The sequence below is a fragment of the Chelon labrosus genome (assembly GCF_963514085.1).
Source record: "Chelon labrosus genome assembly, chromosome: 23".
NCBI lineage: Eukaryota > Metazoa > Chordata > Actinopteri > Mugiliformes > Mugilidae > Chelon > Chelon labrosus.
Genome location: NC_140356.1, coordinates 16,427,717 through 16,450,587, shown reverse-complemented (window position 1 = coordinate 16,450,587; position 22,871 = coordinate 16,427,717). Strand labels below are relative to the sequence as shown.

General features: G+C 42.7%; 1 protein-coding gene across 1 annotated transcript in view; it reads right to left on the bottom strand.

Annotated features, from left to right (window-relative positions):
- Positions 1–22,871, bottom strand: part of ppfia2 (PTPRF interacting protein alpha 2) — a 161,141-nt gene that overhangs the window by 24,619 nt on the left and 113,651 nt on the right. The window contains exons 3-9 of the mRNA XM_084573626.1: positions 21,850–22,014; positions 20,016–20,090; positions 12,736–12,846; positions 6,382–6,603; positions 5,043–5,189; positions 1,406–1,540; positions 692–775 (exon numbers count right to left, since the gene is read on the bottom strand). Coding sequence (XP_084429752.1) covers positions 692–775; positions 1,406–1,540; positions 5,043–5,189; positions 6,382–6,603; positions 12,736–12,846; positions 20,016–20,090; positions 21,850–22,014 — 939 coding nt within the window. The remainder of the gene's footprint in view (positions 1–691; positions 776–1,405; positions 1,541–5,042; positions 5,190–6,381; positions 6,604–12,735; positions 12,847–20,015; positions 20,091–21,849; positions 22,015–22,871) is intronic.

Genomic DNA, 22,871 nt, shown 5'->3' with positions numbered 1-22,871 from the left:
TAGGTCATAAGCTCCACCTCCTCCATGTTAGTGGATGGGACTTGGGCCGAATTAAAACATAAAAGCACATGTCAAATACGTTTTTTAATATAATAATTTTGCTTTATTCACTTATTTGACACCATAGAAACAGGATGTGGCCTCATAATGACTACCAGTTGCCATGACAACTCTGTAAAGCAGTCCCGTAGGAGCGTGAGTGTTGGAAAAAATACATAATTAAATGAGTACAGTATAATCCACCATTTCTTTCGAAGTGGTGAAGCATCGTCCATATACAGTCTATGGGATTGACTCACTTTTGGAGTGAGCCTCAAGTGGCCATTAGTGGAAATGCAGTTTTTAGTGTTTGTGATTTGGCTTCAGTTTTAAGCTGATTGATTGATTTAATGTTACATGCTTTATTCCATGCCTCTAATTATCAAAATACATCTATATTAGTTATATACATTAATTATATCATCACACACTATTCACCCTGTGATGTAAAGTGTGACGACGTAAAGATGCTAAAATGAGTCGTACATGACATAGACATTTGTGAGTATTTTTCTATCAGTGTGTGAAATTGGGTCAACCTTCATCAGACAATGTGTCATCAGCTGCCGCCGTCGCCTCGAGCTGTCGTGCTCGTGCAGGAGTGGCCGCCTGGTTAACGCCGCTTGGCGCGACGCCTCAACGAGTGACTCACCCTTAGCAGCTCCTGGTTCTTCTCCTCCAGCTGGCATTCCAAGTGCCTCATTCGCTCTTCGATGCTCCCGTGACGCTCCTCCGCCTACAGTTGGATCACAGCATAGACAGGAAAACGAAAAGGCCACGATGATCTGTGTGTGTGACGGACTGAACGTCGAGAAAGAAAAGCAGTGGCAACAACACAAGCCAAAGCCTCTACCCCAAACTCAAAGATGGAGATCTATTGTTTTATTTTTTAAAGCTGATTGAAACAAAGGGTGACGAGAAGAAAGATGAAGAAAAAGGCCACCAAAGGACAGAATGAAAGAGCTGCTCCAGCACTGCCAAGTATGAGCTCCAGCCAGAAGAGCCATGCAGCTGTCCCATGGAGGTAGAACAGCCAGAGCAGAATCCCAGTAAACACGCTCGCCACAAAACACTAATAAGATAAATGAATGAAATCTGTTCTCTACAGGAGTTGGCAGTAGCTGTGACGCCCTGAGGGACTACCTTCCTAAGAATGGAGTTCATGTCTTGGAGTTTAGCTTCCATAACAAAGTGATAATCATCGGGGGAGGAAGAGGAGCTGGAGTCAGACTACGTGGCCGAGGAAGAGGAGAGGGACACGTTGAAACGTCATGACATGAAACCACATGCACACTTAACATAAAGGTACAAGGAAATCTAGAGTCGAGGGCATCTGTGGGGATGCGCAGAGCATGGGTGCTCCTACCTTGGTGAGGGCTGCTATCCTCTGGGCCAGTTCGGCCTCCACCTCCGGCAGCGTCTCGGCCTTCCTCATGGTCTGTTGGAGCTTCTGCTCTGCAAGTTCCAACCTCTCCTGAAGCTGCCTGTTCTTCTCCTCCATCTAAACAAACAACGGCAGCAGCAACGTTAGTTCATAGACGCATTCTTCATCAATTAAGGTCAAGACATCCTGCAGCTCTTTCAAAATAAAAGCATAACAGAAAATCTGAAGGATTACAGCCATCTCTTGTCTTCTATATATTTTATACTTGTGTAGTTTGCATAGACAAGTTACTGTACTTTTTTTAGGCAATGAAAAAACATAAAGACATCCGCCAGTAGATGCAAACTACCCACTATGTGCGGTTTATATCTCCGTGTCAATTTGATAGTGCCTAACCCTACGCACATCCCAACGCAGCGATGCAGACCGCAACATCTGTAATTGGTCCACTTTGTGGCAGCATATTTCCGGCTTCTTCTCCACCTCCACAATTTTCGAATTGATTGTTTTCGATCAATAAAGATGGAATGCATCGAGGAAAGGTTAACTGAGGAGGTTTGGAGATACAGACATTTGTAAGACTCATCTTTGGCGAAATTTCAGCGAAAGTTTCAGTCGCCATCGTTGAAAGTGAAGCAGGAAGTAGAAGAAGTAAATAAAAATTAACCTGACTGGCAAAAAGACACAGCGCTGACTTGCGTTTAGGCGGCATTTTTACAGAGCGAGCCAGATTGACGAGCGCACAAGTATAAATGTTGCGATTACCGGCGTAGGCTACGTACGTAGGTTACGCCGTCTACATGCTACAGTACTTTAAATGAGCCTTTAGGAATCACACTGTCCACCAAACAGTTAAATATTTGGCAGAGGATTAATGTTTAAATAAAGATTTTATATTAAATATTATATATTTTTTCAAATATACATGTTGTACAGACAGCTAAAAATGGAGGAAGTGTTGTGCTTGGAATGACAGAAAATAGCAGCAACGTGTGAACTGATGCTAAAACTTAAATAAGAACTGAGCACCAGCCAAACGGTTCCACATAGTCACACACAGTGCTTTTGTCCCCTTGTGTCCTGACAAAAATATCCCGTGAACGTGAATCTCTTCCTTCTTTTCCCTTTGAATGTCAACAAAGCGTCACCGCTCGACAGAAAATAGACACACAGCTATCCGTAGGAGGACGGTCCACCGAGGGCTCTGGCGGTGATTCAGCCCTTATTCAAAATAGCACCACAACGGAATCAGAATAGCAGCAGCCCTGCGCTTGCCAAGGATGACAGCGGCAACTTTTACTCGGCAGACGCCGGTAATTGCCCTGATTGGGCGAACAGATACAGCGCTTGCATCATAAAGACGGAAAGCTTTGACATGTATTTTCCTGCCGCGTGGTGAGACTGTTCTTCCCGCCTTGCTCGCAGCTCAGTTTTAAGACTTTTTTTTTGGGGGGGGGGGGGGGGCTCTCTTGGCAGCTCGGGCCATTAGCGACAGATGCTCTGCTCCCCAAAGCATCGGGCTTGGCGGCTCAGCGTGCAATAATTAGAGTGGAGTGGGCCAGGGCTGCGTCGTGTGTCAGTGATATTTTCAGTCTGAACCCGTGGTTGTCCCATTGGTGTTCGACAGTAAAGCTAGGGGAGGCACGACAGTTTGTTTTTGTTTGCAGTATTCTCCCTAGAAACCATTTTTTTTTGCCATTTTGCTTGCCATTTCTTCTCATCCCCTCATCCTTCTGTCAGAACAACCAAGCCTACAAACCCAGAAGGTCTTCAAACTTCAGCGGCCAGATTCTGGGGGTTCAGCTGCTGAGCAAACTCCTAGTGCAGCCAGCGAGGAGAGTAGCTCTATCATTTTCCTGATGAGCTCATATTATTAATATCATATTCTTTCCGTCTTTCCAGGGCTCAGCTGGAGATTAATCCTGTACTCAAGTCTCGTATGGACAGGCAATCGATCTAATTGGCTCACAAAGAATCATCAAAAGGAGAATGAATCCGTTCCGTCGTTTTGATCATATCGTGCAGCCTCGCGTCAATTATGAGGATGGCTCTGATCCATGTGCGTCCGCTCAAAGTAAACGTTTAAGGAGAACCATCAAAACTAGTTATAATTTCCTCTGACATCAGCTGACACAGTGTCAAGTGGTTTTCTCATTCGAGCAGCTCAAAGGGCTCCGTTAAACTGACAGGAACAAGCTTACGCAACCGGCTGCATCTGCAGTTCATTCTCCTCCGAATCCGGCTGGATTGTTGGGAAATGATACAACCGCGAATGAATGGTCCATTTCAGCTGCCATCTGGACCCACGGCTCACAAAACACTACGAGGAAGGTTCTTAGAGATATAACAGAGATAGATAGATAGATAGATACTTTACTTATCCCGTGGGAAATTTGGTGTCCAGTAGCTTCATCACATAGAAACAGTGAAAGATATGAAAGATGTGAAATGCTATGTAAAAAATACACAGTATTATCAGTAATGACCACAGTCCAGTTGGTTCTTCACAGGGAGGTGTTGTAGAGTTGTATGTCTTGAGGGACAAATGACCTCCTCAACCTGTCCATGGACCAGGACAGAGACAGCAGCCTGTCACTGAACAAGCTTCTCTGCTTGACTATGGTGTCCTGCAGAGGGTGGTGGACATTGTTCACGATGGGCTGGAGTTTGTTCAAAGTCCTTGTCAGGGACTCCAGCTCTGCCCCTACCACAGAGCCCTCCTTCTGTATCAGCTTGTCCAGCCGTGAGGTGTCCTTCTTCTTCTTAGTACTGCCTCCCCAGCACACCACAGCGTAGAAGAGGACACTGGCAACGATAGTCTGGTAGAACATGTTCACGAGATATTAAACGACCTTAGCCTCCTGAGGAAATAAGAGACGGCTCTGACCTTTTTTGTGCACTGAGTCTATGTTAGCCAATGAGTCCAGTTTGTGATCCAGCTGTAGAACCAGGTATTTATAGATCTGAACCACCTCTACACACTCCCTGTTGATTGTTACAGGCTGCAGGTGAGGCCTGGACCTCTGGAAATCCACTACCATCTCCTTGGTTTTAGCTGTATTGATCAGGCTTGCAGTTGTACTATATGTCTCCCCCAATCGATCAAAATCAGAACCAGAACACTTTATTAATCCTTCAAAAAACAGTTTTGTTGCTCTAATAAAGTTTTAAGGAGACAGAGTCAAACACAAATAGAAAAGTATTCACAATTTGCAGAGGTAAATACTTGCAATAACTTCACATTGTCAAGTTGCACTTTACACCTGTGCAGCTTTCCAGACTCATATTATATACGCAGAGAAAACTTTACGATGCCACAGTGAAGCTGACCGTTCCTTTATGCGGATATATATAAAATATTTAATTTTAATGATGGAGTTTTTTGCCAAAAAGCTGTTTTGTGACAATCACCGGTCAAAGTAATCCACCAAATTCTGAAAGACTAGTTCATTCCTGAGTTCAGGTGAACATTTTAGCCTAATTTGATGACTGAGTTATGGACAAAAAGGAGTTTGGAAGGTCACACTGGCCTTGACCTTTGACTTTATTCACCAAATTCTAATTAGTTCATACTGATTTGAATAAATTTGAGTAAATTCCCTCATCAGACTTTACAGACCTGTCTGAGGAAGGCCTCCTTATTGGCCAGCTCGTTCTCCAGCTTGTCGTTGATGTCGTGCACGGACGTGGACTCCCGCTGGGCGCTCAGGTAGCGTTTCTCCAGCGTGACGATTCGTTCCTCCATGTCCTCCTTCTGACACATGGCCTGCGTGCAGACAAAACAAAAGCTGGTATATGGGAGTGCTCCTGTAATATTCAAGTGGAAAGCTTTGCCTTAAATGACATTAAACTCATCTGCAGCTCATGTAAGTATTTTGCACACATTAACTTTTATAATTCACTACCTGCCAGGCTCAGATTATTAGAACATAATTTTATTACTGACCATGAATAATACAAACTAATCAATGCAGAAATTTCTATTACAAGTGCACAGGATGTTCTCATAACAGCGTTCTCTGAAATATAAGAACAAGGTAACAGCATGCTATTAGTACAGATGTTAAAACTGAAGCAACAACAGGTTTAATTACTTCTACACGTCCTCACAGTTATTAAACCTGCAATGAGGACACAGATTAGAGCTGCAAGTTGACAAAGTAAAACTTTAGTCATTAAAGTAGCTGCATGCCTGACAATCTACACGGAAAAATCAAAAGTCAAATTAAGACAAAGAGTTCTAGCATCTCCCCCGTCATAAACACACAGTTAATTTCCTGCAAGGAGAATTGCTGCAGACACAAACCCATGCAAGTCGACATCCTCTCAAAATCGCACACGACACAACTGTTATTCTGAGAAACCTGAATAAACTGCTGCTCTCAGAGGAGACACGGTAATAACACGCAGTCTCCCCGATAAGGCCGTGTTTGCCAGGCCACAATAACCGCCTCTGCCTACATTGTTAGCAATCAATAGTAATTTCAGCCGAGGGGGCCATAGGGGCATCGGCTTGTATTCATATCCACGCCACTTCACTGGTATTCACCTCACGCGGACACGCACTGAATGGGACTATTCTAATCTCTCCAGGAGAGTGGCTTTCGCTAACAGGCTGATTTTTGTGCTTCATGCGTGGACGGTCCATCTTGAAGCAGTTCAAAAAGCAACCAGTGGCGGATGCAGAAACAGCTGCTTGTTTTGCTCTGGCGGGTTTTCTCTTCTATCTAGCAGGCTCTGTCAATTTTGCATGCGTTTCCTTGCTAGTATGAGGTTGTTTGACCCTCATGATTGTATTTTTTTAATTGCATGTGCATGTGTTTTTGATAAAGAGGGCGGGAGAGTGCGGGCGTATGCAAATAGAAGCTTTTTTTTTTAGCCACCTCCAGCCTTCTTTGATGTCTCTCTTACAACCAATACGTGTACGTGCACGCTCGTCTCTGTACATGTGCTGTAACCTCTTTGATGTCCCTCTGGTACTTGTTGTTCATCTCCTCGGACTTGATGAGGTCCTTGCGGGCGGTCTCCAGCTCCTGCTCCACCTCGGAGACCCGGGAGGACAGCGAGGACATGCGCTCCTTCATCTGGGCCAGCTCGTAGTTCTGCTTCTCCAGGAGGTCCTGCAGCTCCACCACCTGGCTCGCCTCGTGGGCCGACTCCAGAGAGCCGTTGGACAGGCGCTGCAGAGGGGGGAGAGAGAGACGAGCACACGGGTGGAAAAGGTCAACAAAAAGGAAGGAGACAGGTTTATCGAAAAAGATGGATAACTGGCAGGAGGCAGACAATTAGCTTCGGTCTGGGGATGTTCCTGTGTGCAGTCTGTTTTTTAGTTTTTCAACTGCTGAGAAAAGCATATGTCTCCAAAATGTGTCTTAATAGTAAAAGTGCAATATAAAATTTTCTTTTTATCATTATTATTAGTATTTTTTATTATTTTCAGTCATATAAAACTTTCACTGACACATAATTAGCTTAGCTTAGCATTAAAATTTCGAATAATGGGAAAATACACAGTGGTGCCCTAAAGTATTTCTACATTTTTGCACAAAAATTACTCAAAAAATCTATGGATATTTAAGAGAAACCCAAACATTTTCTTCAATAAACCAATGCACAAGTATATTTTTGTTTAAATTGTTCCATTGTGTTCTCTTTGCCCATTTTCAAACATTCGCTAGTGCTATGAGTCACTTTTATGCAGAAATGTGGAAAATCCTGAAGTATGCAAAAACATTTACGCAGCACTGGCTCCGTTTGAGATCTGGCAACCGAATAGAGATCAACGTTACGTCTTGTTTAAACAATTTAAACATGACAGCTTTTATTACTGAACATCTGGAGTTATGTGAGTTTTTGTATTTTGTATGATTATATGAATTGAAGTACACACTGTGTACATTCTGTATTGCAATATATTAAATACTGAGCTTTAGAGGTACCGCTGAAATCTTTTATTTTTGAACAGAGGCAGTATCTTGTGAATTTTCCCCCAGTCCCTAATGTGGCTCTCATCTACCTCCAGGTAAAAAAGTGAATTTCCCTACAATTAAAGTTACTGCAGTGGCCGAGTCAGTCACCTGATCTCAACCCGATCAACCTGCGTTTGGCTTGAAGACAAAACTAAAAGAAGCAGAAAGACTAACAAGCAAAGTGTCAAGTAAAAACCTGGCAATGCATCATAAAGGAGGAAACTCAGTCTTTGGTGAAGAATTCACTGCTCACCTGCTCTGTACTGTATCTAACCTGACGGAGAAAACGGCACAGACAACTCGCATAGCATGGGAAGCTATTTGTGTTGTTCACTAATTAAAATTGACGCCACTTTTTTAAAACCCGATGTTTGTGATCTTGATGCGCTTCAAGTGGCAGATGTAGCCGGAGCTAGCTTAACTTTACAAGAGCTAGCTAGCTCAGACGTAGCCTGAGCTAGCTTAACTTTATAAGAGCTAGCTAGCTCAGCCATAGTTGAGCTAGCTTAACTTTATAGAATAGAAGAATAGAATGCCTTTAACAGAGATAGCTAGCTCAGACCAAGCCTGAGCTAGCTTAACTTTATAAAAGCTAGCTAGCTCAGACGTAGTTGAGCTAGCTTAACTTTATAGAATAGAAGAGAAGAATAGAATGCCTTTATAAGAGATAGCTAGCTCAGACCAAGCCTGAGCTAGCTTAACTTCATAAAAGCTAGCTAGCAAAGGTAGATTGAAAGTCAACTGTTAAATATAAATTAAATTTATTCGCTGATACTTTATTTAATCTTACATACATCTGTCCATAGAAAGCCACGTCTCAACAGCTTATGTTTATTTTTTCTGTATCGACACAGACTGCTACTAGCTCTCACAAAATCCCTGTTATTACGGTAATTTAACTACGGCTGATGGAAAACTCATGCTCTTATTGTATGTGCAGACACTGAATATACTGTGTATTTTTTTTAAATAGCTGGAATAGCATCATAATTAGGGGCTTTTATTAAGACAGTAGAAAAAAAAGCCAGGGTCTTGTGAAATCTTGCGGGAAACACTGCAATCATTTTCTTTTGAGACCCTAAAAATTAGGTAGTACTGTGTAGAAAAATGGTAGTAATTCGTAAACCCTTCGTCAAGATTGGATGCCAATACCCAAAAGAACTGCAAGAGAAGTTTGGGTAAATGGCTAAAACAACAAAAATTGTGTCACTGTCTGAGCTTACAGTGTGTAGACCTAGATATTGTTATTTACATCCTGTACTGTTTTATCATCTGGTTTGTTGTTTAATATCCTGTGAGGCTGTGCAACATCTATATCTACAGTACATAAACCAAGTGTCTAATGCCTGTAACATCTTTCATTCAAACAGCTTTCTTATGCAACTTTAAAAAACAGATTTAAATGATGATAATAATAAATACTCTAATACCCAAATAAAGAAACAGAATTTTGGGTTCAGAAAGCAGGAAAATTGACACATTATCAAGATTGAAAATGAGCCAGATGGAAAGCAATTTCCTGATTTCCTGTCATGCCCTGGCTTCCTGCGGCGTATTAAAGCGAGCCTCGGAGAAATCAGTCTCGCTCCCACTTCACATGCCATGTCTCCTTTTGAGAGCGACACACATTAGCACTCTAATAAATTCAAGTTCAGGAGCAGCTTGAAGCTTTGGTTCTTCCCGCAGCTTTGTTTTTTAAATTTTTTTTATTTTATATTTCGGACAGTGACAAAGACTCAGCGACTGAGAAATCACTCCAGACTCCATTGGAGAAATTGCTCCGACACTTGCATTTGTAATCTGATTAGGTTTTGGCGCGGCTTTCCCTCTGTTCAGCTCCCGACGGTCTCTGCGTGAGGTAGATTAATGATGAGGTTACCGGAGAGATTCAACTTTCAGCCAAGAAACACATCAGAAAACAGCTTTATTACCCCTAAACGACACATACTAGCCTTGAAAGATGTTAATGGAACATCCTCATGCTTAAATGTAGTTATTGCAGGATGGAGGTGAAGACTTCAGAACAGAGCTCTCGTTCTCAGTCTCTATCAGACACAGCTGCCCATCCTTGGCCATCCATCTGTGAGGACAAACTTAATTGGGCCTCTCTTCCTTCTGCCTGTGATCAATGCTTCACCTGAGCAATGAGCAGGCCCCGCTAAATCACACCTCTGATTTTAATACCAGCACCAGACGCTCTCATAAAGAAGAAGCCTTTAAGTATTTTGGTCTGCTCTATTGCGAAACGACTCACCTGTCCCGCGGATGATACACCGCGCGGCCGTGTCTCGTATTATTGTCTTTTTAGGGCTGTGAAAGTTTAAGTAGACAATAATTTAAATGGCCCGAAAGAGACACTGGACGTTTTAAAGGGGTCATCCAAATTACTTTTATAGATTTTGGCCGCGGTACTCGCAGCCGTGAGAAATGACAAACATTTTACCACAGTGCGCTTCTTCAACGACGCCTTTCTGCCAAAGTAATAGTCACAGTCGTAAACACAGCTCATAGTGATGTTTTACGGGTTATCCAGAGTAGTAGCAGGGACATTTATTCCTCCTAAAGAAAGACCTGTTGCTACGCAGTTTCTTAATGCTGTGAGCAACGCAAGCAAAGTTCATTTCACTCAAGTGGATTCAAGGGCTTTATTTGTCGTATGTAGGCACAAAAACACATAACCACTTTCAAGGCTGGTGTGAAAATAAAGAGACAGCGCTGAAGACATAGATCGTGACGCACCAAGCCGACAGTCTGGTGCACGTCTATGGCCCTAGATGTACTACTCAGACGTCTGGAGGTAACTTTATAGCCAGTTCGGCATCTTGAATGATTGGCTGACTAGCTTAAAGAACCAGTGTACGAGAAGAGGGACAGAAAACTGTAGACCAGCTCATCAGCGCTATTCGGGATAAGCCAGGTCTGTACGACGGTTTGTAGCTCTTCCTAGCTTCCTAGCCTACGAGCTAATGGTAGCTCTTCTCATTTCCTAGTTTAATGCAGGATATGGACTACTGCCACCTGCTGTTATGAAGAGTCATCCAAAAATGTTAAATAAAGACACCTGGACTTGTAGAGTATCTTGAAGACGTTTCATCCAAAAATGGACAGCGGAGCTGCTCCTCAAAAGTGACACCAAAGCAAGTACAGCTCCCCCTGGTGTCTGGCTGCAGTACAGGTCATAAGCTCCACCTCCTCCGTTTTAGTGGGTGGGACTAAAATACTAAAATATATGTCAAATAATATATTTTCAAGGAAGGCCCCAACTCTCGGATCATACTGATCAGACTCTGGCTCCAAAGTCGCAAGATGGCACTGCCCGTATCCCTGGGAAAATAGCGTCAGTTTGGGCCATGCAAGGAAGTGGGGACGTATTGTCCAAATTTATATACAGTCTATGGTGTAGAGCCCCTTTAATGACAGACACCAGTCCTGCAAGTTCCTGACGGGTAACATCCAGATGCTCCTATTTGTTCATATTTAAACCTCAACTCCCCACCAGTCTTTTAGAACAGAAGAAGCTACTCAGATGAAACTCTACAAGTCCAGTTGCCTTTCTTTAACGTTTTCGGATATACCATGACCTGGATGACCGAGAATCTTCACAGACATACAGAGTTATCTTCCTTCATGCATGTACTAGCTGGCCATTGGCTATAGTCCTTGTGGTGTGTTCAAGTACAATATTGTTGTACAGACCCGGGCGACATGAGTCACAGTCGGACATCATGGCCGGTAATTCTTTAATGTCTTTTTGTTGCGACCTGACCTTAAGAGCTAAACTGGTCAATCAATAGTGGTGTGTCTTTCCCATCCTTTCTCATTGACTCCTTCTCTCCCTGAGTTCTTTCTGACTGTCGAATTAATAACAACCATTACAAACATGGATGTATTTTCTAAAGAGGTCCAACAAGAAGCGCGTCCTGTACGTCTGTCAGACGTTGTACCTGGCGCTGAATAACTAACCATCTTTGCAAGGTCAGTATTTTTCCTTCACCGTGACATAAAAAAAACCTTTTAGAAGAATAAACATGTTTAAAACAACACACATTTATATTCACTTCTTTTATCTTTACAAAACAGAGCAGATAATAGTCGTCTCCTCATTACCCTCAGCAAACACAGTCTTCATCTCTTTCCTCCCGACATCCCCCCGCCCCGCAATCTGCATCCCCCAGCAGACCGGCCAAGTAATAGCATCTCCATTGATCTACCCAGGTATCCTCTGCCGCTGTTTGCATGCAAACGCTCTCCGGCGTCTGCTTCGGCCTTTGAGGCGGGTTGTTTTGGGCTCTGAGGCTCCGTACATAAAACAGCATCAGAGTAATCTAGTAAACGTGGACGCAGCTACACCCCTGCCTTTAAAGGAATAATCAGTGGATGTTTGTATGCAGCTTTGCACATCCATGTGTCCTCCTGCATAATAGGAGAGACTGAGATCACAGCATGATTTTCACTGTCACCTTCAGGATGCCTGCAGGGCTGATTATGTGATCTAAGATTTGCAATAATTTAAAGTGTTAAAATAAGAAAACACCAAAGGGGAACTAAATGTACATGGATTATTGCATGTAATACAAAAACAATAATCATCCATGCAGGCTGCAACCAAGCAACGTTTAAAAATGAAACGAAAGTGTCTAAAACTTGCATTTTCTATAATGTCTGGCTTCAAAAGTGAGTCTATTCCTGTAGACGTTCATAAGATGTGCACAAGGTGTGAAATCACCCTAACCCTATCTGCTTGGGCGTCACCACTCAAACTTTGCCAGGCAGAGCCAAGATGGCAGTGGCGGGACACCACGTTGAGCTTCGAAAGGATTTGAATGGGCGATGTCACAGAGGATCTGTCCATCTTTATATACAGCAAATTTTAAGGTGAACTATCTCGCATGTAATGCTTTTTTCAAAGAGACTTGTGTTGTCCTCTACCAAAGTAATAATCTAGTTGTGTGCATCTTTAATTTAAGTTAAATGTAAAGCAATTTATTTTATAATTACATGCACATATAGAGTTTTATAGCCTAGTTTTAAAAGAACAAATTATTTAGGCGAACAATATTGGATGATTTGTTCTTAGCTTGAAACTAGCAACTTTACTTCTTCTTTTTGTTTCTAGTATTTTTATTTATAGTGTATTTTTTTAAGTTCAGAAATATTTAGAGAGAAATAAAGTTTGGGTAAAAATAAAATCACATTTGCAAGATTTGTGCTCAGTTCGATTGGCTATGCCTATGACAAACATATTTAAGTAATTATTACTGAAGCATTACTAAACGCATCTAATTTAACCCAAAACACGTGATTTTAAAACATTTTTCCTGACAGAATATCAGGAAATCTCACCTTGCCATGGACCTTCTGTTGAGCTTCAGTGCCCTCCAGCAGGTCCTCTGCTCCGTCTCCGGATGCCACTTTTCTCTGGATGTGAGCATTCTGCTCCCGTAAGGCCACAATCTGCAAAACCATAAAAAAAATAGGGGTTAATACTCATTTGAGCCATCTCAACGCAAATTTTTAACTTTAATTGGAAAGAACAATGCATTTCTTTCAATGCGGCTTCACAATTTCAGCCAGATCTATTGAGAAGTCCATGTAAGTATAAACTTAAGTCGACTTTATAGATCCACAGGGGAAATTGCTTGGTCAGCTCAGTTGCACAAAAAAAATAAAAAAAATAAAAAAAAAAATAGTAGAAAGAAAAGTAAGTGTAAGATAGAAAAAATAAATTAATTAAAATTTAAAATAAACTAATAATAATAATAATAATGCAAAATAAAATTATATTATATATATATTATTGTATACAATAATTGCAGGTTTCAGTTAACTAGTCGTTTTTCCTTCTTATGCAATATCAGTAAATTACAGTACGTCCCCCTGTGCAAAAATTTTTGGAATGCGACTTTAACCAACATGAAGCTGGAAGCGCATGAACACTGTAATTATCATGTACCGCGGACCTCATTTCACCGCCTTCAGCGACCGTCCTGACGTCGTAATCCTGTCAGAGGACGACAGTAATAACGAGGTTCTTCCTCATCAGACACCGTATGATGTATTACGGCAGAGGAGAGGAAAGGTAGACGGCGGCCGCTCCTGCCGCACGTAAACAATTCGGAGCCCCCCGACACTTTTGCAGGGCCTCTTGATCTTTCCGAAACAAGGCCCTTTAAAATAAACCGTCAAATATGGAACTTGCTGTGAGACTTCATCCTTGTATCCTCTTAAAGTTGCACTTCAGTAAACTGCAGCCAAGGCATCAGTCTTTTACACGGATCTAGAACGGCTCAAGCATCCTACAGGTGCGCTGGATACTCAGGTGTGACATATTGCGAGGCTACGACCCTCAGAGTTGAGACAACCGTGACAAAGCTCTTTCTGCAGGGACTCGGGGACCGGACTTATCAGGGAGATGGAACACACCTGGACTGACAGGTGGTCTACTTCATCTCACTTTCTCACCTTTACTCAGGTTTAGTTAGGTCTTGGTGCATTTTGCTTACGTACAACGAGCTGTACCTCATGTTTGCTTTTGTGTTAAAAGGAATAAAGCCTAGAAACAAAAGTCCAGCAGGAGAGCAGATGTTATTTGAATAGATGAGTTGGACATTTCTGTTGGTTGGACAACAATGGCCACTCTTATTCTCCCCACAAGAAAAGAAGCAGCAGCAGCAAACAATAAAAGAAATACTACAGTACATGTGGCATGCTGTTAGCATAATGTGATTAAAGCTGCATCACGCTGCTTCTACTCCACGAGTGCTCAGCAACGCTTTAATCTCTGAACCATCCAGGACTCTCAACTCTGCCTCTTCTATCTCATTGTTCTTTCTGGTGATTTCAATTAGGATTTCCAAGCAGCCCAGATTCAGTTTGCTTCACAAATATACCAATCAGCCACAACATTACAAACACTGACAGGAGACTGACCATCTTGGGACAATTCAGTGTTCTGCTGGGAAACTTTTGGACCTGGCATTCATTCTTGTAGATGTTACTTAGCACCCACCTAGACCAGACCAGGAACCCCCACCCCATAGCAATGATCCCCAGCAGGATGCAGGCAAACACACAAAAACGGTTTAGGAACAGCGCAAGGTGTTGACCCTCAGAAGGCCCATGTCCATTCTCTGATGAGTTCCAACTGTTTTGGAGGCACAAGGGAGACCTACACAATATTAGGAAGGTGGTCGTAATGTTATGCCTGATCGGTGCAGCTGGACGAGCATCTTTCTTTCTTTTCTTTTTTGACCAAATCTATTGGAAAGCTTCAAGAATCTGTTCCTCTGTGTGACGGGAGAAAATGTTTGCTGTGATTGAAACGGTGAGCACGAGGAAAATCAATGCCACTAGTGCCAGCTCTGACACCATCAGGTCCTCAGCTGCTCTCGTCGACACCAAAGCATGTGACACAGTTAACGTCAGGGTTCCTTAAACACAAGATCATCTCAAATATCTACATCAGAGTTTACTTAACGCTCAACGCTTCCCCCCGCCAACAGCTTCTTCTTCTCCGTTGCTGCCGCACGCCGCCTGCAGGGAGACTCTTCTTTATTTTTAACGAGGGCATAATTATGCCTCCGTATGTTCCTGCGCCATTATTCCGAGATTGTCAGTAATTCCTGTAGCACAGAGATCAAACACCGACACCACCCATGACATGAAGGCGCAGCGAATGATGAATGGAGCGCTACAGATGCTTCTCCAGCTCTGAAATTAAACAGAGAGGGGAAGTTTGCCAGATGAAAAGTGAACACGGCGCTTATTATTTCTTTTTGATGTTGTTGATCTACCTCTCATCAAAGACATCTGATGGAAGGGGAGAACGGGGACAAGAAGCACAACATGGGGCTTTTTTTTCTCTTTCTTTTTTTAACCGCACAGCGCCGAGAATTTCCTTATCTGCCTCCTGCACTTCTGCGTTGGATGGAGAGGACTGCCTGAGCTAATGTGATGTGAAGGAGGAATTGGATGAATGAGACTGGCAGCAAAGGGCAGATTTGTGTGTGTTTGAGTCAGCCAGGGCGTGTTCTTAGAGCAGAGGTGTGAAACATAGGGCCTGCGGGCCAAAAGTAGCCCGCCAGAGGGTCTAATCTGGGCCGCAGCATGAATTGGCAAACTGTAAATTAAAGGACTAAACAGCAGACAGCAACGTGCCCAAAAAGCACTGGTTTTTGTAAAGAAATTAAATTTTTTTTGGAAACATTCTCCAAATTTACTTGTTCTTTTTTGCACTAAAACAAAAAAGTCTGGAGTTCTTGTTACGTATAGACGACTATTAGTGGTCCGGCACGTTTAAGATCAAACTGGGCTGTATGTATCTGTCTTAGAGCATTAAAGACTGATAACGGTGAGAGCCGAGGGCAGCGTGCAACCCGCATACTTTTGAAGAAAATGCACACGCGCTATCAAAACGATAATGAAATGTTGTTTCTTGGGTCATGCGTTGAAATCCAGCTGCACTGAAAAGGGGGATTTCTTGCAAAGACATGATTGAGGAGTCCTATGAATAAAAATGGAACCACGCATGGACTTTAATTATTAGATTATGGGCGCATTGGCTCGCCCTCCTCCTTAAATCCAGCTGATTAATGGATGCTAATAGACAGACATCCCGTCTTAATGTAGGGAGGAAAATCCCCAGACCGTTAGAAATGAACAGAAATGGCATTTTTAAAAATGAAAACCAAAAGCATTAGGCTGAAATGGGGATCAAAGTAAAAAGAAATGAATCATTGTTGTGATTGTTGGTTTTCTGGCAGATAAAAAAACCAGAGAAACCTCTGAATTAGCGTTTTATTCTGAAATATCGGGTCCAACATGAACATGTTTTTAACATTTAATATTTTATTAAGAGTTTGCAAGAGTTTCAGTAAATTATACTTAAAAGTTTTTAGATTGTTGCTTATTTTAAGATACAGCTTTAGAGGAATGCTTCATGTAGAAAAAATTAAATGGCAGAAAAATGGAATCACGTAAGGACTTTAATTATTAGATTATGGCTGCATTGGCTCGCCGTCGCCCTTAAATCTAGCTGATAAATGGATCCTAACAGACTGCCTGTGGAAACTGAAATCCATTGTGCATTTTTAAAAATTAAAGCTAAAAGAATTGGACTGATGGGGAATTCTTGCAAAGACATGACTGAGTACATAAAAAGAAATGGATCATTGTTGTGACCGTTAGTTTTCTGGCAGATAAAAGCCAGAAAAACCTTTGAATTAGCATCGTCTGTGAAGGTTCTCAGTCATCCAGGTCATGGTATATCCAAAAAAGGCAACTGGACATGTAGAGTTTTTTTTTTGAGAAGACATTTCACCACTCATCCAAGTAGTTTCTTCAGTTTTAGGGGACTGGTGGGAAGTTTGAGGTTTAAATAGGAAACTCTGTGGGAGACTCTGTGGGAGCATTGTTTCTGTAAACAACCAGAAACTGGTGCAGTTACTTTCCATTAATGGTTAGATAGTTACCTGTCATTGAGAGGGTACTGTTTATCCCTGTCCTCTTCCCTATGAATGGTGCTCTAAAGACCCTTTGTCAGTCTCCAGAGTCTCCAGTCTCAAGTTGTGAATGGGGCTGAAACTTCTTACAACTGTGTTGTAAATAGATGGCGGATTAAATCTTAATCCACCTCCTCTGTTTAGCGAAGATTTTTCCAATCTCACATACATGTCTTCCTTTACCCCTCTTTCAAACCATTGGTATTCTCTGGCCAAGATTTGGTCGTTGTTATCTTCAAAGGAGTCTCCTTTGTCCTTCAGGTGTAGGTGGACCGCTGAATCGTTTCCTGATGATCTGGCTCTCCTGTTTTGGTACATGGGTTGTTTGGTTTCCCGAACGTACAAGTCTCCTCACTGCACTGAACAGCATACACCACATTACTTTGTTTCTACCTGGGTGTTTTGTCTTTAGGGTGGAAATATTTTAGCCAGAAATGTTGGACTCATTTCAATTAAGTTAGTATTTTATTGAGTTTTCAAGTGTTTCAATGAATTAGACTTAAAAGTTTTTGGATTGTTGCTTATTTTAAGATACAAATTTAGAGGAATGCTATGGACTTTGATTATTAGATTATATTTGCATTGGCTGATTAATGGATGCTAATAAGACAGACATGACGTCTATTAAATTAAGGAAGAAAATCCCCGTACCATTAGAAGCAACTGCTGCATGTGGAAACTGAAATCCATTGTGCATTTTTAAAAATTAAAGCTAAAAGTATTGGGTTAGTTTCCTTATTTATTATCAAGTTTTGTTTAATCATCTTCAACCATTTTCAGTTGTGATGGTGCAAATTAGCTTTTGAGCCCACACTTCAACAAATTTTGATTAATGTCCCTGTGAACTAGATTTCAACAAACCCCACAGTTGTCCCGTAGCTGCAAATTGCAATCACCGGGAGCAATCAGCGTGCTGCCACTTAAACACCTTTGACGGCATCGAGGTCAAAGGTCGAATATTTCATCAGAAATGTCCGTGCTGTCTGAATCCCCGTGGGAAGAAGGGGACTCACACCGGACCTCCATCCCAAATCAATTACCAGTTTTCTCGGCTCACGCCTCCCTGGAGCCTCTGAAGTGTGGACGTTTCTATTCGACGAAGCCGGTTTAACCGCTCCCCCCCCGACCGCCTCAAGGTCCGATCACTCATCTGTCCTCAGCTCTGACAAGTGGCGTGTTAACCATTTATGAGAGAGCGGCCTCGCTAGCTGCACTAGAGGCTTTCTAACCTTGCAATAAGCAAAGAGGGAATTCTTCAAAGCGCCTCCACTGAGATGTCTGTCGGGGACTTTACAGTTCAGTTAAGAAGCAGACTACGTCCAGAAGCTGTCAAAGCAAAAATGAGAGGCCGCTTTGGGAACCAGTGGACTGTCACATTATTTGATTTAAAAAAAAAAAAACTGTCCCCGTGTCCGCCCAGATCGCTGGATTCAGACCTCATGTAGTTACCATCAAACATCTCATTACAGCCTCAGTCTGTGCTTCTCTATCTCTTCAGCCTCTTGTCTCCACACCTTATCAGCTGTGCTTCGACCAAGTGCGCTCTCATTAACACACACACCTCCACGCTGCCTCTGCTTGCCACCTGCCATCTCTATTTCTGTCCTTTGCCTTCTCCTTTCTCTTTTTTCGCGTGCTCCCCTCTCTCCTCTTCCCATCGTCTGCCCTTCCACCCACTCTACCCACCTCCCCGTCTTCTTCTCCTCTCTTCACCGACTTTTATTCTAGGCCAGAGTGTCAGACTGGCATGTCTGACAGGCTGTGAAGTGGCAGCCTGAGGGTTTATTTTATTTTTTTTCCTCAGCTGGAACAAGACCATCTGCAGCTGAAGAGCTGCTGTCGGTCTTAGCCACAAGGTTGAGGAGGAGTTAGGCCGCCGCAGAAAGAGTGGCCCCTCTTCTGCCGGTACGATGCTTCAGCCACTCGTGCGCACAGTGGTACTCTGCCCTGTCCCCTGTAAGGATGAGGGCGAGTGAAGCCTGTGGAAGTGATGCACCTGTTTCTGGGTCTTGGAGCCGATGCATAATTCAGGATGCAACTCTGGACACATCGCAGTATGCAGTGGATTTACATGCACTCTGACAAGCAGCACACTCTCCTGTATGCCTGAATGTCCTGTGAGTCAAGACGGAAATATGTAATACGTACAGTAGTATTCCGCCTCTTTATGTTGATTTTATTCATTATGTTCTCCTGCTTTTCTTTAGGTTTTATACACCGATCAGAAGAACGTTGCCCCTCCCCTTATTTGCTAAGGGGAGGGGCCTCTGTGGATCATCCAATAGATGCTTGATCAGTTTGGGATCTAGTGAATTTGGAGGCCAGGTCAACACCCTGTGCTGTTCTTCACGTTTTTTTGAGTTGTTGCTAAACCGTTTTTGTGTGCGCGTCTGTGTCAGGCTGCATCCTGCTGCTGCCATCAAAGAGTGTCATTGCTATGGGGTGGGGGTGCCTGGTCTGGTCTAGGTGGATGCTGCCTAAGTAACATCCACATCAATGAATGCCAGGTCCAAAAGTTTCCCAGCAGAACATTGAATCGTCACAAGACAGTCAATGTTATTTACTTCTCCTGTTAGTGGTTTTAATGTTGTGGCTGATCAGTAGAAACAGCATCAATTTTCAATTATTTCCTAGTAATTAGTTTTAATTGCAGCACTTTAAAACAGCGAACTCTATTTCTTACGTTAAACAAACCTTCTTCCGTTCATTGTCTTAGTGATTAACAGTGTTGCTGTGTCTTAATCCAAACTTTACACTATTTCATTGTCCTGTGATAAAAAAAAATACAATTTCTGCCTCTAAATGGGACATGGGAAGCCTTCAACACAAAATGTTTGATGCTCAAGTGGTACCATTGGCTGTAAAGGTGAGAACACCGTTGCTAGGCAACTGTTGCCGTCTAGAAGCCACAGAGGCTAACAGTTTAGCAAGCTAACGGGCGTGGCACCTTATGTAGGAAATGTGAAGCCATGGAAATTTCAACACTGGCCTTATACACGTTAAAAATGTATGAAATAAAGTCTATATGACCATCCATCCATTCATACTGAGCCAGCAATTGCAACACAAACGACACATTTAAATACATTACGTCGGTCATTATCTCTTGAAGAGCTTTGTTACCTCCTGATTGGCTGCTGTGAGCTCCTCCTCCAAGGCAGACACCCTCTCTAGCGACACCCGCAGTCTCTCTCTGACCTGAAAATAAAACACAAACATGTACATATCACGGTCACAGCCAGCATCTCCCCCTCCGACTGCTGATTAAACTGCGGTTTAGCCCAGAGAGCATTAACGTAGCACAAACACCACTTTGCCGTGGCGTCAAAGTAGCATCATGAGGCTTTTATTGCTTTTTAAGCGCCGCTTGCTGAGGAGAACCCCCCTCCTCCTCCTCCTTCCCTCCCCTCTTCATCTGCGAGCTCAGTACGCAGTCGTCCTCTTTGAGGTTTGACACCATGGAACAATCATCGACACCACATGGTGACTGCTGCGGCTCGACAGGACGCCCATTTCAGAGGAGGCTGATCCTGGATTAAAAGTAAACTAAGTTGGGATCACCCCCGCCCCCCCAGCTGCACAAGACATCTTTTACTGTCTGTGATGGCGTGTCGTCGGACATGCTTTCGAAATGATGGCTTTAAGAGGAGAGGATGAATGGATTACAGGGGTGGAGGTGATAACATGCAGGGGCTAAAGTCATAAATCTGCAGGCTGTGAGGAGGCAGGAGGAATGCTGAAAAGCTAAAAGCGTGAACCCTGGCATGGTGCTTGTTGCTTTATCTCAATTTTAAACTGACATTACACATGTGCTAACATGGGGTTTCCCATACAATGTTAATACTATGGCGGTCCGCCAGGGTCTAATTTACGCCGCCATGGTCTCACAACGAATCAGAAATATTTTTGCAAGTTTCAAACAACGTTGTACTTGGGTTGCGTTTTTCGTATTTCTCCCTAAAGCATCACTACTTCTCTTACCTAAAGACTCACCACTCACACCTGGAGAAAACGCCGCAGACAACTCACGTATCATGAGAAGCCTTTTTGTGTTGTTCACTAATAAAAAGTTAAGTTACGGCCACTTTTTAAAACCCGTTGTTTCTGCTCTTGATTTTTCAGACCATGGAGATTTGGAATTTATTTTAAGAGAGTTGGTCAAAACCTGAAAGAAGCGACTCCAGACGTTACGTGAGCTAGCTTAACTTTATAAGCGCTAGCTAGCTAGTTAGATAGAAAGTCGACAGTTTACTATAAAAAAAAAAATGATTTATTCGCTGATAAATCACACATTTGTCCATAGGACGCCAAATCGCAACAGCTTATGTTTAGCATTCCTTCAAAAATGAACTGACTGCACAGGCTGCTGATGTTTGTCGCTATATCCGATATCTGCGCTATTACGCTAATTTAAAGACCGATAAAAACGCATCTTATTCTACGTGCAGACATTTCATATAGCGTATGAATAATTTTTAACAGGTGGGACGGCATCACAATTAAGACAGTAACCTGCCCCCCTATATATCTGAGGTCACAGATAATTGACCAATTTTTTTTAAAAAAAATGCATTTCTGCTCGTGGCCTTCATTAGGGTCACCAAGAAACACCCTGCAAAGGACAATTTAAATAATGTATTAATTACTTATTCATGAGGTGACCTTGTTAGCAGGTGAAGTCTCACCACAAATACAGTTTTTTTTCCTTTAAACCAACAACAATGGGATAGGTATAATGTGCTAAAATACATTTATTAAAAATATTATCTAACCATGTATCTAGCAAGTAATGCTAACACACAAATTCATGTCATAGAGGGTAAATAACGGCTTATATAATTTAATATAATATGTTTAATCCATTAATGACAAATATTATATAGGTAATACAAAATATGCTATTTTCTGAAGAAGACAAGGCTGTGTGGCTGATGTGCTAACGGAAGCAGAGCCCTACCTTCTCATCTAGGGCTTTATGGTGTTCAAACAAGGACTTGAGCGCTTTGAGGACTTCGACCTCGCTGGAGACCCCCGAGGGAGACTGAGCCTGCCGCTTGACCACCGTCATCCGAAGCGACCGCTCGTGTCTGGACACCAGGCACTCGAGATGTTCCAGCAGTAGCTGAAAAAAAAAAAGAAGAAACACATGCTGACAACAGAATGAACTCTGAGGAATTAGTGTTTTTAACAAGTATTGGAAGAATGTGAGCTTCATCTTTCAAACCCAGTTAAACACAGATCAGGCATAGCATTATGACCACCTTCCGAATATTGTGTAGGTCTCCCTTAGGCCTCCAAAACAGTTGTGACTTATCAGAGAATGGACATGGGCCTTCTGAGGGTGTCCTGTGGTGTCTGGCAACAGAATGTTGTTAGTAGGGGGCCTTTGAGGGGAGGGGCCTCTGTGGATCATCCCACAGATACTTGATCAGTTTGGGATCTAGTGAATTTGGAGGCTAGGTCAACACCTTGTCCTGTTCTTCTTTATGCTTTTTTGAGTTGTTGTGTCAGGCTGCATCCTGCTGGGGATGGTTGCTTCCATCAAGGAGTGTCATTACTATGGGGTGGGGAGGGGTGCCTGGTCTGGTCTAGGTGGGTGCTACATGTCTAAGTAACAGCAGTCCCAGCAGAACACTGAATTCTCCCAAGATGCTCAATTTATTTCTCCTGTCAGTGGTCATAATGTTATGGCTGACCGTGATGAGTTATGGTCATGTAAATCACCCGGCTGTCTCTGCTGCTCTCCTGGATGCCCTTGTAAAAGAGACTCTCAACAAGATTCTCCTGAATAAATAAAGCGATGCGCAGCTGAGGTGCTGACAAAAAAGGAAGGCCACTACACGACGACGACTGGGAGTAAACAACCAAGAGACGACGCCGGTTGTAATGCAGAGATAAAAAAATATTATTTGTTCCTGTTGCATGCTCCGGTTCCACTGGGAGATCGGCGCGTAGGATCATCTGCTTTCATTTCCTCTT